At 41.2% G+C, this 15,839-nt stretch overlaps 1 protein-coding gene across 5 annotated transcripts in view; it reads right to left on the reverse strand.

The window, feature by feature from the left end:
• Nucleotides 1-15,839, reverse strand: part of LOC106746198 (calmodulin-binding transcription activator 2) — a 63,695-nt gene that overhangs the window by 13,536 nt on the left and 34,320 nt on the right. For 4 of the 5 annotated variants that reach the window (XM_014622497.1, XM_014622499.1, XM_014622498.1 and 1 more), the window contains 2 exons: nucleotides 1,061-1,249; nucleotides 91-489 (listed from right to left, as the gene is read on the reverse strand). In XM_014622497.1, the coding sequence (XP_014477983.1) occupies nucleotides 91-489; nucleotides 1,061-1,249 (588 nt within the window). Of the gene's footprint in view, nucleotides 1-90; nucleotides 490-1,060; nucleotides 1,250-4,000; nucleotides 4,244-15,839 lie in introns of those variants that run through there. The other variant, XM_014622502.1, reaches the window with a different exon arrangement.

Here is a 15,839-nt window from a genome sequence, read left to right on the forward strand (position 1 = left end):
AAAGTTCTCCAAGTTATCTCGATAGGCACATTCACGGAGGTCTGAATGACTGCGTACAAATGACACTTCGATGCGAACTACGGTTGGAACCTGATTGTCGGGCGTAAGTCTCCTAGGTGCGAGTTGAGTATTGCTGGTGGAGGAGGTGGAGGATGCCCTCTGCCTGTCGAGCAATTGAGAGACTATCATGTCGACGGGATGGCTCGAGTGCTGCGTGAGATGAGGATTGTTCGGGTCGTCATCCCCGCCGAGGAACATGGGCCTTAATTGCGACGCCAACTCGTCCCGCGTCCACTCCTTCTTGTCTGGCGGCAATGCGAGACAGGGCGGCAGGGCGGCCAGCTTCGCATCGCCGTCCGGATAAGGAACGTTCAGATAGTGGACGAGGACTACGTCCGGGTTCTGCAGTAGCCAGTAACACCGGCGATGAAACGTCGGCAGGATCGCCGAGTGCACGTAACAGCCATAGATGCACTCGACTCCCTGAACCTGCGATCGAATCCAGGTATTATCGCTCAATTACGATATGTCACGATAGTCAAGCGACAATTTAAAGATGCATTGTCCACAACTCAAAATAGTGAAAATATTATGAAAAAATTACAAATTGATCTACATTGCATTTGAAAGTAACGCCGACAGTTTGACGGTAATTCAGAGCCTGAATTAAAAGTTATTCCACTTTAAAGGAGGGTTGAGGTGAAATGAGTTTGATAAAAATTCGATGAAATTTGCACTGTGTATATTGTGTACATTGAAACATTATCTCATTGCTCGTGCAATTAGAAAAAGGTTAACCATTCGAGGACTGAGATATTTGTAACTAAAGTTAACACTTTTTCGAGTGTTCCATTAAAATTGGCGGGCTTTTAATTTCTACAGTAAAAACAAGATTTTAACGAAAAAACACTATAATATTAAAGATTAATATGCAGACATTGTGCACAAATTCCAGAGTTATTGATCATTTTGTTTGGAAGATACAGCGATATAAAGTTCATCATTTATAGTAATACTCGAAATACTCGAAACATGCATATGCATATATTTAAGTAGTCACCTTCAGTTTCATGTGATCCTCCCGTGTAGTCTTTCCATCTTTTCTTTTCTTCCAGCAGTAACCGTCCCGCCGGTAGCGTACCTTCTTCCTCGAGTACAGTAACATCGAACCACTTCGTGGTCGTACTTTTACCTCCCGACTCTGCCATTCGGCGTGCCTCTGAAAACTGATCAGGATCGCGGCGATTTCCTGCGAGCGAGAAAAAAGAAATAAGAGCGAATCGCTCGCGATAGAAAAATGAAATGAGAGCGACGTCGGCTGGTAAACGGTGTTGAGTGCAAGAAAGTTTGGCGAAAAGTGAGATTCCGCTATCTTTATTAATTCAACGCGCGCGCACGTCGTAATCAGCAGATTGTGAGAGCGAATCGATTAATCATCCTTACGCTCGAGATCTCGGACGGAGTCTCTCCGTTTTGGAGAGAAGTTCCCTCGACCTTCCGGCTGCAAGATCAAGTAGGTACACTTAACATAATGAATAATTCAGCAAAGGCACATACGCGTCGGCGTATGAAAAATGGAGGGACTGTCTTCGGGTCGTCGGATGCCTCAGTCGCGTACCATGTAGCTCGCGCACTACGTCGCTCAAAATACGCCGCGATACGAGAGAGATACTCATATTCACACACACAAATACACACATACACACACACATATACACATACGTTCGCCAACATGTGCTCGCATTTACGCGCCGCTAACAATAACAGCGCCGTTATTATGGCTCATTATTGATTTTCACCGCGTAAGGTATCGCTCTCGCTCTCTTCCTCTTTCTCTCTCTCTCTCTCTCTCTCTCCCTTTCGGCGCAATTTTAAGCGGACGGCGCAACGCGCCGGTTCTTTATGTTAAAAAATGCAATTACCACGAGGACTTTCGATGTCGCGTATCACGATATTACGTCTCTGCGAGACCCTCCCTTTTCCGCCACCTCATCCCTCAGTCGAATGTACGTGCCAACGTGACACGCAACAATCGGCACTTAACCGGCCCGCACGATGCGCATAATCAGAATAAAAATGCAAAATTCGCTTCTATAAATATTCGTTGTATACGACATGCGATGCTTATCGGGCAATTCAGGCTACTTCGGAGGACATAAAAGAAGAAAGCAGCCTCCGCGCGAGTGCGCGCGCGGACGGACGGGAAAAAAATTCAACACCCCTTCGCGACGAACGGACGGCTGAGAAAGAAAGAAAGGAGGGAAAAGAAAGGAAGAGAGGCGACACGCGACCTAACGTGCAATGATAAAAGTCAAGCGACGCACGCGCTCGATTCACATTGTTCCTCGATCCGAGAACAAGATGTCTACTGAAACCCAAAAAAAATTCTCCGAGAATTTCCTGATTCTCCAGGCAATTTGTTAATAATTTCAGGTGAGATGATATTTTTAAATGCATGTCGTAAATGAATATATTAATTGTGCAAAGTTCTTAATATTTTCCGTTCATAAAAGTGCATAAAATAAAATTGAGAGTAGCTTCGGTGTTTCGATGATTAAATGGAAAAATTTTGGAAAAGACTGTAAGGAATTTAAGAAATAAATATCTTATGTTGCATAAAATTTTCAAATTTTATTTTCAAACCTATTAACAATAAATTATGTGATGTATAACCAGTATAAAATGCAACTTTTATAAATCTATTAAAATATATATTTGTCTTAATTAAACAAAATTGCACCTAACACGAAATCGTCTTCAATATCGGAAATAATCTATCAGTATATCAATATAAAGCAAGAAAGAATCTATTGTAAACATAAAAAAGTGCTAATATTTAAATATTAAACAGGAATTTAAAAACAATCTTAAATGTATGTATACACAGAATGTTAATAAGTTCGCATCTACGACTTATATGGCTCTATTGCTTATTAATTAAAATAAAAATTAATTAAATAAATTCGAAAGATTCTAAACTATTTTTTCTACGATTTTTACCGAAGAAAATATTAAATAAAATTCAGTCAATCACATAATATTTATCTATGAACAACTTCGGCATATCTTCAATTAAAATTGCCCGAGAATTCCCTGATTTTTCTACGCATAAACAAATTCCCTGAAGAAAATTCCAGGTTCCCAAATTTTTCCAAGTATCATATATCCTGGAGGAGATTTGGTGCGACAACGGCGTCTGGTGATTAGCTGCGATTAGGAGAGAGACGATTAGCGAAATTTCGAGTCAAAGAAACGCGAACCAGTCGCGAGCACGTAATTATTTTTGCCGTGTAAAAGAATAATTAGCCCGATAACGAGCGGGCTGTAAATCGCGTCTCGCTGCAGTTTACAGCTTACTCCTCGAAGCCTGTGCGACCCGCTCGCAACGATCGCCACGTACCACCCATCGCGTTCAAACGCGCTGGCGTAATTGCTGAAAATGAGACTATCGCATGGGCGCAATTAAATCAAATTAAAAGCGACACTCGGGAAATGTCGTGCGTCATGGCGCTACGGCCGCGCTCGTTTGTTGAACATTGTTATTGTCGGCGAAAAAGGGAGGGGGAGAGATAAATAGATAGCTAGAAAAAGAGAGAGAGAGAGACGGCGAGACAGCCGACGAGAGCGTAATAAACGCGCGCACAATTCCCGCGATATTCTAATCAAGCCGGGTTTACACTCCGCCATGCGCCGCCGCCGCTGGAAATGTATATAAAACGTCCGCGAAGCGTGTGCGCCACCTCGACGAACCTAAATATAATAACGTAATAAAGCGCTTCGCCTAAAAATTCTCTTCCGATTCAATTTCGCTGATTTGGCAGAGTGCCCCGTGCACTTCCACGAGAAAATTATGGAACGGCACTAAATATGCATATCAGCCGGAATATGTATCGCGCGCTCCCTTACTCTCTCTCTCTCTCTCTCTCTCTTCCCCTTGTTCTCTCCTCGCGAAGGTTACTATCGTACGTCATTAGCTTTTGTCAGAAACACCACCACATACCAGCACCGTCCTCCGCCGTCCTACCACTTGGGCTGTCTCTCCCTCCACGTCCATTAAATTTCTTGGCCGTGATCTCGGTCTCGCGTCGAATCGTATGATATGTATCTGGGACGCGATATTTTATGTGGCACAATATCTTATAATTATCTCGGGCTCGCCTCTACAACATCAATTCCAAAATATAAGACGCGACCCGGAATCGCGACGGTCGTATTTTACGATAGCCCAGCGTGGCGTACCTTTTTCAACGTTCGCGACGGCGGCGGCGACGACGAATGCGACGCGATCCTCGGAGATCGAAGCGAGTCGCAACGTTCCTCTGGTGGGCACGATCGGGAGGGAACTCGGTCGACGGGGAGGGGATCCGGGGAGAAACGCGGGGACGCGTTTGATAACCCTGGCTGTAAATATGTATGTACATTTATCACACCAGGTTGGCTGCCTGGCTGCGCGAAGGCAGCATCCATCCAGCCGGGCGCAAATTAAATTCCCGCGAGATTCTGCGGCTATCTTCCACGTGGTATTGAGGATAACCTGAATACCGCGCGCGCGATCTCGCGCGCATTTTGCAGTGACACTGCCAGCACCCTGATTGGAGTGTCCGTCCTGCGAATCGAGTCCGCATCGCGCCATTTATTTTAGATGAGGATGTACTGCAAGATTGGATTCGCAGGGTAAATGTAACTTTGCGCGTACGCGCGCGGATAAAAGATGAGATGCGCGATTAGGGATTGAGAGGAGAAGGAAAAGGGCGCGCACGAACCGCCCTGACGTAATTTAATTCGTTACTTTCGTCCACCGGTAATTTTACCTCGGCAACAAATTCGCGTTTCATCCCCGGGTCACGTGGAGCAGTCGTCAGACCTTCGGAATAACACACGACCCGAGTAATTTACGCGAGAAAATACTCGCTCGTCAAGTGGCGCGCGAACTTGGCATTGTGTGTATATATATATGTGTGTGTGTGTGTGTGCGCGCGCACGCGTCTCGCGCAGTGATATATCAGCCAAACGAAGCCCCACACGTACACATACAATTACTAATCCAGAATACCTCTTCCGTTCCAAATGTTAATTGCGAAAAGGCGGCCGCGTGACCGGGAATTCGTCGGAGGGCACTTAATACCTTCGTGCGCCCCATGGGTATGCCTTCAACTTTCGAAAGGTTCACTCTCCCCGCGGGCGAACGTGGCCTGGATAATAAATATTTTCGACGAAGGACGGCAAAGAGGGAAAAACGTCGAGGCAGTGACGCGTTGTACGCGAGACACACGTTTGATAGTATTATAAAAATAGAAATGGCGCAATCGAGAGAGGGTGGGCCGCCACGGAGAGGAAGAGCCGGCGCAACCGCGGCAGTACGCGAAAGAACGCAATTAACGGTATAACAATTCGCGCGTGATGATAACTAATAATAAAAATCAGATTATAGTGTGCGAGAATGCATTAAATCAAATCGCGGCGAATACATGATTAAACAATGAGAAATCGACCGCGGGAGCTCTTAACACGTTCGCTAACAGCGTCATACATGTGCGACGCATTATGTAAAATACTCAATTTACCTAGTTAACACATTTTACGTGTACATAAGTGCAAACGTGCACTATATTAAGTAAAGCTGCTAAAAATCTAGCGCAGGCTGTGTAGCGAGCGGCTCTCAATTTGAAGTAGTTGTATCACAGAGAGGATTTTCAGTGGCGATATTGAAAGGCCTATATGTAAATGTATTAATTACTGAAAAATATACTTTCCTATAACTTTATTTAACTATCTGAATAATAAATGTTAATTTTTTTATTTATTATTTACTTATTTATTTATATATTTAATTTGGTTATTAATGCTTTGTTACAGTATTATAGTAAGTTGAGCTAATAGAGGGGCACATACAATAGAAAGTGGTATATAAATATTTAAATACGTGTATATGAACATATATATCGTGGGTATTACTATAAATTGTAAATTTTCTGTGATTATATTTTCAACACAAAATGGTCATTAATTCGGAAATGTTTATATAATACATCAATATTAGTCATTAGTTTTTCATTAAAATCTTAAACGTCCCTGGTAGAAATTTCATGTATTTTTTTAGCAGTTATAATTATATTAACTTTTGCCTAGTAATTGAGAAATAAAATTATTTGGGATCCCAATCAAGATATAACGCTTTTCCTACAGTTAAAAAAGATACATACAAAAGATGCGCAAAATCTGAATCCATTTATTGAACGAAAATTTACAGAATAATAAATGGACAAAAAACTATTCAGTTGATTAATATTAGTCAATAACTGGGCAGGTATCTGTGCATATATTTTAGCAAGAAAACTGTTTCAGCCACTGGATAAAAAAATTCTTATCCATTTTCTATACAGTATTGTTACAACTAATGAGAATGCATTAATACTATACAGTAACTCGATAGATGTCTAGAAAAACTGCATATATTTCTACCAGGGATGGTTTAGAAAAAATTAAAAGTTAAAAATAGGGCATTACAACTTCGAGGAATACGAACGTATAAGAAGTGTCATTTTTAATTGCGAATATCTCAGCTTCCGAATGATCAATTATTTTCTAACTGTAGCAATAATTGGGTCGTATTTAAATCTATATACAAACACAAGTTTCTACGAATTCTCAAGAAATTCATTTTATTCTATAACTACTTTAAGCGCGGTAGCGAACGTCGTGATAGAAGGAAGGTTTTATTTCCCACAGAGCGCGGAATTCTCGCGTCCGTGTTACTTGTTTCGAGGGCGTTTTATACAGCGAGATCGAAGAAACATGTGAAAATAGGATGAGAGAGAGAGAGAGAGACCGATGTCGGCTGCGCGACCATTAGACCGCGGCCAAGTACCGACAGCGGACCTAGATAAAGCCCCACCTTAGCATGCCGCGGTGATTTACAGCTGGTTAATTGATCATTTGCATTCTAGCGAGGATGCTTCGTGCCGACGCGGACGGCGCCGTTGTTCGCCGCGCGGAGACCAAAACTCGCGCGACCTCGGCTTTGCCGAGCATTCATGCATCCCTTCGCGCTGCGACTCGCTACCATCCCCCGCGAGCTCTGCCGTCCACGTCCATTTGCCTTGATTAATCGCGGAATGTGTCCGGGCAAAAATTAGGTTAAGCCACGAAGCGATCCCTATCGCGAGTTCACGCGCTTCGCACACACGTCGATTAATCTCCTCGTGCCATATGTTAACGGGTAACGCCCACACACGTTGCACGCGCGCGCGCGAGCGCCCATTTTCGGACAAGTTGCCTCCATATTCATGTAATCGTCAATACTGTTACACACCGGCTAATTTGTCAACGAGCAGCTTGATTAAGGCACGACGGCTTTTTGCCGGGGATCATCGCTATATGCGATTATCGAATCTCCACGGAAAACAAATTAGTATCAATTCAAGACTCGTATTCTCATATATAAGCAAGAATCTGTAAGCTTACACGAAGATAAGATTTACTTATATGAAGAAATTCTGTATAATTCCACTAAAAATATCACATATTCTTCTTATTCAAGAATAATTCTTATGAATTGAGAGGAAAAATATTGGATATAGAAAGAACAATATATTTTTAAACTACAATTCTTATTTTAAAGACATCGTTCTTTCTATTTAATACGCTTTCCTCTCAATTTATGAAAATTATTCTTGCACAACAAAAATATGATATTTTTAGTTGAATAAAGATCTGTATAGAATTTCTTGTAAGTAGCTTTTATTATATAAAATTATATTCTTTTGAATTTATTAAATTTTGAATTTATAGAGGAGAAGGTGGTATTACGGCCCTTGTAGGTATTATACTATGGCCTTCCCTAATATTTCTCCGTTATTAGATGATGAATCCTGTGATTACTTGCAGAATCATTTGTTTAGCAGCCCGCCATTACGTAATGGCGCTAATACTCCAATACACAGCTGACATTTATTATAACGCATTTTTACTTTCGAACATTTCGAATTTACAAGATAAATTTACATTTACAAGGTAAATTTTAGCATTTAATTACATATTACTTCCTCATTGTTCTCGAGCGAATTATCACACTAATATATGTGCATTTGAATATTTCGTTTGTTATTTAACATTTTATTTCGTTGTACATATTTCGAGTTATACAAAACTAAACAATAGCATGACATTTTTTGCTAATTAATCGTCACTAACTAAAATAAATTTAATACGGCCTCTTTAATTCAGTTTACGGTTAAACAGTTTGTCAAAAGGACAATTTCTACAAAACGAACAGATTTTTAAACTCAACTTGAATTATTGATTTATCGAATAACTACTTCGACATGAAAACCTTGAAAAATCTACCTACTACTATCTACCGACAAGTAAATCAGTATCTATATTAAAAATTCACGGTTATATTTATTATTATTCTTTCAAAGAGAGTTTATGTTGAATAAATATGTAAATTCGTAACAAAACACTATTTTTTAAATAAAATCAATTTTTTAAATCTATTTTAGGGTGACCCACATTACCATCCTTGTTCCTGAAGAGGACTTCGATCCATTATGCAGTGTCGCCACATTATTTATAAATAACATCTCAAATAATAAAACTTCATAACTTTGAGTCTAGAGTTGAATAATACTTTTACAAACATAATCACTAAGTTTTCAATTTAAAACATTGATTATTAATAAAGTTATTGTAGAAAATGTGAACAGAGAGCCACAATACCAGCTAATAGAGTATTAATATTTTCCTATGTGAGAGGCGTGCGTGAGTAACCGGGAATCAATTCATCGCGAAGAGAGAACAACGTGTCACATGTAAATATATCAAACCCGATGCTTTTTAGATAATTATACGGATCTTAGATCGCAGATTGCGCGACATACAATTTTTTCTACACGTCACACGTCACACGGTTCTTGCTTTATTTCTGAGACGCGTTCATTTAGAATCTTTTGTGGCAACGAAATATGGGAGACAGAGATTTTCCTACGGCAAGGCTGCATATATCAGAGAAATACACCTCATATTTTATCCCGTCCTCTTCCCCGCGAAATTTTCGCGCAACGATGTTCGAGATGCACGGCTCATTATTAATAAATTCCGAGATGCTTTGTAAATTCCCGGCGCGCTTGTGTATTTTTCTGTGCACACATGTGCTGCGTTTCGCACAGATCGTGAAATAGGTCAAGCAGCGCATGGAATATTTCAGCTCATGATATTTCCACATATGCATACGTGACAAAAGAAGCTCATAAAATATAGACGCGGACATCGATTGCGACGGCGGAAATTAACTGACAGATAAAAAAGCATCCTTTTTATGAAAATATTTATTTTACGGACGGACGATGGAGATTGTAAAACTACACACGAACGTCGAACGGTGACAAAATTAGTGAAATCCAAATAGCACCCCTATTAAAAGAAGGAGGAAACATTCAAGAAAAAAAGTATGTGTTTGTTACGTGGTGAAATTTTTTCAAAAATTTTGAGGGCCATATCGATCAATCGATCAACGAATATACGATCCGTTAGCGGATGATGGCCCGACTTGGCCCCTTTTGAAAGAGCGAAATGGTTTGGGATTCGCGGATGTTGAGCAATTTCCCGTGACCGAAACGTTACACACATTACGGCTCGACGATACGAGCCATACAGAGCTCCGAATTGTATCGGAACTGTTGATTGTTGTGATTCTTTGGATCGACTTATGTGCGCGTCACTGTTGGCGAACGACAATGGTCGTGATTAGCGCGCGATGACTTTGCTTTTCTTGAGAGCGTCGATTTTATTCGGGGACCCTCACGCGTCGTCGCGTATTTTCCCGTGCCGAACATTACGCATGTCTCAAATCGACAAACAACGCGTATCTCACGAAACGTGTCGATCGATGCGGAAGTTATCATTCCCGTCGGCTCTGAAATCACCTAATCACACGCTCGTTGGCATCGAGTTGCCGTTATTGTAGCATTTTGCTAACCTAATCGCCGTTGATCCTTGAAGTTCGACGGAATATGCAGGGTTGACGTAGGAACAGAACTTTGACTCGGGTTAATACATCGAGCCGTCATTTGTCATCTCGCGCGAGGAGGAAACCGAGCGATAAAGTTCCCGATGTTCGACAGTTGTGACAATATTTACGTGGCGCTCTGAAGAAACATTTCTATCCGTTACATCGTATATTTGTGCGGACATATACGCGCGTCAAGCGCGAAAGTCACTTCACGCACGGTATCAGAGGACACGCAAAAGTTATCGATCTTCGGAAACACGACGAAAGAGAATGGCAATAGATTCCTCCCTTCGGCTTAACGGGTACATAAACGAGATCCTCTCTCACATGCCACCGGAAGAGATGTATTCCCCCTGATTTACGAATGCAAAAGGAGCGATAAATCGACTCTCCTTCCGACGCCGAGGACGAAGACGATGGTGCGTCCTTTCTACATTCCTAACTCACGAATATCGGATTTCTGCCGATAAAGTCTCGCTCCGATAAACGGAGGAAGTTCGTCGAGTATAAAAATGAACTCCGCCGATTGAGGAAAATATGTTCATTCTGGCGTTTAACGTGCCGTGCCGATTCAGAGATAAGCGAATTTCGCTTATTTTCACGCATTACGACGTTAAAATAAAACTATCGCTAATAAAAAGGAACTTCCTCCGAGACCGGGTGAAGTTTAAAATAAGTGAAAAACTTTTAAACGGGGCTTTGTCTTAACTTAGCCGAGACACACGAGTACGTGCACACGGTTCGTAATATGTTAAATTGCTCTCGTATCACGTAAATCGACTTACGAACGCGGAGATTCCCCACGGAAAAACAAGCAACGATACTTTTAACATTTAAATTAAACATTTAAATCGTCATCACAATGCACTTACCGTACGCGTCGTATTCGTTATGAATAATCCCCATCGCGCCAAATTTATCTACCAATTACAAAAAATGCTCGAACAATTAAGAACGTCAGATCTGATCCGGGAAAAGCTAAGAATACTTCCATCTTATCTTTCACGGGATTCAATCGATTTTCACACGGTGGGCTCTTCGCGGGAAATCGTTGATGAGTCGGACAGTCGCGACGGATTAATTGACATCCGCAATTATTATCGTCGCGCGCGATATCTGCGATCGAGGGCGAGAGAACTCCAATGAAATATCGATGCTGTGGCTGCGCCACAGTTTGAATCGAGTCTGCGCACAGCATTGTGCTCACCCCGACTATTCAGCGCGGCCACAAAGGACTTAGGAAATTGGTTAATTTTTCCGAGATGACAGGGGAAGCCATTCCGGGATGTCGATGCGGAACGCGTTCGTATACAATTTCTGAGATGCACTCCGGATACGACGCCGTGCCTCCATTCTCAATGAAGCGATTTCGTGAATCGAGGGCAATGCAATTTTAGACGGGGTACGCGTGTGTGGGCACGTGTGCGCGCGCACGTGGCTGTGTGCCTGTGTACATATACCCATGTTACGTCTACATATGTATGTTATTACGGTTTTTGCGAACTTTCCGGATCAGTGGATCCCTCCGAAGTCACGAAGACTTTATTTATTCGATTCTCCCGCTTCTTTCCCTCCCAAGGTTGTTCTTATTACATAATCCTCATCGTACCGTCGTACCGCAATTTTCGCAATTGGCGCCTCGAATTCGCTCCGATTCGCTGCCGAATCGGTATCGGTCTCGAATCGAAATTTGAACGCTATTCTGACGCTCTTAAGAATAGTTTGCGCCTACTTAAACAGCCTATAGATTAATGAAAGCCTACTTTGACTGATACTTTTTAATTTCTGGAATTCCCTTGAATGAACTCTGAACTTCTTTTGAATTTTTAATTTTGCAGATTGAATTTTAATGCTACCTTCAACAATCTATTTTCAGACGGAACAGCGAAAACGAAAATTTTAGATATCATCAAAGGCAAAATAGGAATTATACTATGTTATCAAAAATTGAAATTGAACCAATTTTGCTATAGCTTAGCTCCTACTATGTTATAGAATTAAAGGTTTAACATAGGGCTAAAATTTCGACTCGAGATGTCACATTTCGCGTTTTATAGAAAGTATTACGTGCTAAATGAAAACATTGCGATACTATAAAGGAGAAATTACTTTAGCAACTAATTTACAAAGGATTCAGATTGACGGATCGATACAGAGTCGCGCGTACCGCGCGCGCAATTTATTCCTCGTTTTATTAATTCGTCCTATAAACGCGATCGCGCGATATATAACATTAAATATTCCATATATGCTCGAGTTATCCGCGGACGTTTGCCGAGGGGGATTAACTTTAGTAATAAAACCGAAACTATAATTAACAAGCCGAGAGAGCGATATATTTGGATAACGGGTTTCCTCGGAAACGTCTTTCAATTAAAAGGTGCACGGCAAGCAGTATAAAGCGGCGGCGTTTAATTATAACGACTGCCGTCGCCGGCTGTACCCCTCGCGAATCCGCGCGATTTAGTGACCGCGTTTCCACTGCCGCATGCAATCGGAAATCAATGAGCAAAGCCGAAGTGTTGTTTTCGGAGCGATCTCCGTTTACAGATACCCTCACGGATAAGCCGCGCTATTCCTCGCACCGATTAATTAAGTTTAATACGTCCGGGAAGCGATAAAGTCGGAAATTACAAGTGGACGTCTCCCACTCTTTCTCCCTCATCGCAGTAGTCGCTCTTATCTTTGTTTACGAAATCGTGGAGTATCTCGTCTTTCGACAGAATGGAAGATCAAATTTGGGTCTTAGATTGACGAGAAAAGAATTCCAGTATCCAGCGTTTGTCCAGAGTCAAAATACTGACGCTTTTAAGGATAGTTTGCGTTTATATGGCCTACAGATTAATAAAAATCTATTTTGACGGTACACTTGTTAACTTCTCTCATAAGTCTTTAATTTAATTTAATGAGGCACGTCAGAAATCTTTAATTTTACAGATTGAATTTCAATGCTATCTTCAACGACCTATTTTGACGCTAAAACAATGAAAACGAACATTTAAGACATCATCAGGATCAAAAAGTGAGGTAGTTAGTAATATTATATTATATTACATTATTAGACTTTAAGTTAAACTTATTTTGCTATCTTAGCTCTTATTACGTTGTATGATTAAAAGTTTAACATAGGGCCAAACTTTCGACTCGGAACGTGTGTTTCGAGTTCGTTAATGTAAAGATTTTAATGTAAAGATTTAAATAACACTATAACGACTGCATGCGCGGAAAAAGCATGTTGAACAAAAAGAGATCCGAAGAGGAGATTATTAGGGTCGGTATTTCGCGGATTCCTGCAATGACCGCAATTTATCGCAGCCGCAAAAGTATTCGTAGCGTTAAATTAGGATACCCGGGACGAGAGTACAGGTGACTTCTTATATACCCAGGCATCCTCATTTAACGCTGCAGTGGGAGATTATTTAATAAATCAGCGTCTCATTAAGATACATTACGAATGCTAAAAGTGTAAAACATGCCCGCCGTAGGTATGTGCTAAAACTTATTACCGTAATGCCCCCGTCTACGTATGCATTCAACATTGCCCCGTTTCGGTACAAATGGGATTTCATCAGGCGACGATAATAAGACCGGAGAGGCACGTCAGAAATCTTGGAAATTATCGGCGTCAGAATGGAAAAATGGTAGAGAAAGGGAGAACGCAGTGTGTGCGTTCCACGTCTCGGGAAATTTCCTTCTCAGGAAATAATGAACAACGAAACTCGACGATGCGTTGCGACGTATCGTTGGGGCGCATTTCTCTCGGCGAATTCAAGCTCGCATAGTACACTTTAATCGTATGGTTAAGGAGATTCGAGCGTTTGACCAAATATAAAATAAACCTGTAATATATACATGATGCAAAAGCTTATTCAACTAACAATGCGTAAATGAAACTTCAATAATCTTTATCGTATCGCTTGCGAGATATTTAATTATAAACTAGTACGTATGCAAGTATATAAAATCTTCATAATAGATCAAATTTCTTTTAATGTGATATATTGTTATAAGATTGAAGTTTAAAAAAACTATTGTAACATTAAAGACTAATATACAGATGTTATAGACAAATTTCAGAATTATTGACTGTTTCGTTTTGAAAAAAATATATAATAGTGTAAAAATTTATAATTTATAGTAATATATGTATATATATACATACACATATAGCACATAAGCATATATATAAACACTTATATACTGAAAAAAAAATTTGGTAATAAGTACTAAAATTTGTCGGCCAAATATTTTATTACTGCAACCAAATAATTGATTTCCATATATTGTATACACATTACTGTAATGCCGTATACTATGTATTTAGTATGGAACTAAATTATGTGGTTGCAATAATCAAATATTTAGTCAGGAAATATTTTATTAAATTTTAGTACTTATTACTAAAACCTTTTGTCACTGTATATTTCTTTCTATCATATATACATCTCTATTAAATTAACTAATGTATAAAAATAGCATTAATAAGGAAAATAAAAAATAATATTTTCGTATTTGTAATATTGTAAATACATATATTTACCTCAGCTGCATTTCAAATTGACATTTATTATTTGATCAGTGAAATAAATGAAAAGAAAAGGAATTTTGCTTGATAAATAATAAATGCATGAGAGGTTCCCTTGATGGGCCACTGGAAATATGGCACCTGGAGCTAGAATCTTCTCAAACTGCATTTTAGGAAAACTTGGAGGAACGATCTCGGAGGATATCGCGAGTCGTAAATTTCGAAGGATATTTATTGAGAGTACACTCGAAAGACGACATTCGCGCGGACCGTTCCTTCGATCGGATTGATTAGCACGCGGAAGCACTAAATCCACAGCAAATCTAATATCTGCGCTCACACACGTCGCACGAGATATGCACGACAAGAGCGCGAATCGTAAAACGTGCGTGTATGAACAACCTTGGGCCCGGCAGTGCGGTGATAGTCATTACTTGAATTCTCGCGCCCTGGTCTACTACGTTTCCTCTTGAAAATGATTTCGCATCGCGTCAGGATCCGCACACGATAGATAAATCGCCAACAGCCTCGGGACATTTTGATCGCCGACGGCTCGTCGGACGTCGGCATGAAAAAGTGCGAAATCCACTTACGATCAACGTACGCCAACCGGAACTCGCGTGAAAAACGACATGGAGCGGGAGACGAGAGCGGCGGCGACGAGAGCGTTACACGAGGAGGGAACCCGCGAGAAAACAAGATCACGTTGAAGAGGGAATTCCCAGACACGGCAGATTTTCGGCGGAGCTCATGAGGGATTTATAAAGTTTCCGCGGCCGGCGCGAAAATTTACTCCGTTACCTGTCCGCGAACTTCTTCTCCCCAAGTCGGCTCTCGCACGCCTGGGAATGAATCGACCGACCTGAGTGGTTTCATAAATCCCGGAGTGTCGCGGAATAACGCCGCCGGGACGTTGACAAATGTAAATAAGATTGAACTCTCTCGCAGCCGCCGCCGCCGGTTTAATACGAAGACAGACGCGAGCTTCGCGGATGTTGAATGCCGGACCAACGTGTTTTCTTCCTGCGGGAACAGAAGGCACGACGACGACAGGTCGTGTTCAGATGATGATGACGGATCGCGCGATTTGGCGATCAGTCGACTGTAATTGACAAGTATTGGCAATCAGGTAACACCGCCGATAGATCAGTCTGAAGTTCACACAGGCACGAATGTCGGGCTCTCTTTCTCTCTTTCCTCCTATATCCGGAATCGAGATCCTCCCGATAAGAAGTTCGCTCGCGCCGAGGAGAAAGATTACTAGGAAAGTGAGTGAGAGAGAAAGAGAGATAGGGGGGGGGG

The sequence above is a fragment of the Dinoponera quadriceps genome, unplaced genomic scaffold, assembly GCF_001313825.1.
Source record: "Dinoponera quadriceps isolate SergipeBrazil2010 unplaced genomic scaffold, ASM131382v1 scaffold566, whole genome shotgun sequence".
In the NCBI taxonomy this organism is placed as follows: Eukaryota; Metazoa; Arthropoda; class Insecta; order Hymenoptera; family Formicidae; genus Dinoponera; species Dinoponera quadriceps.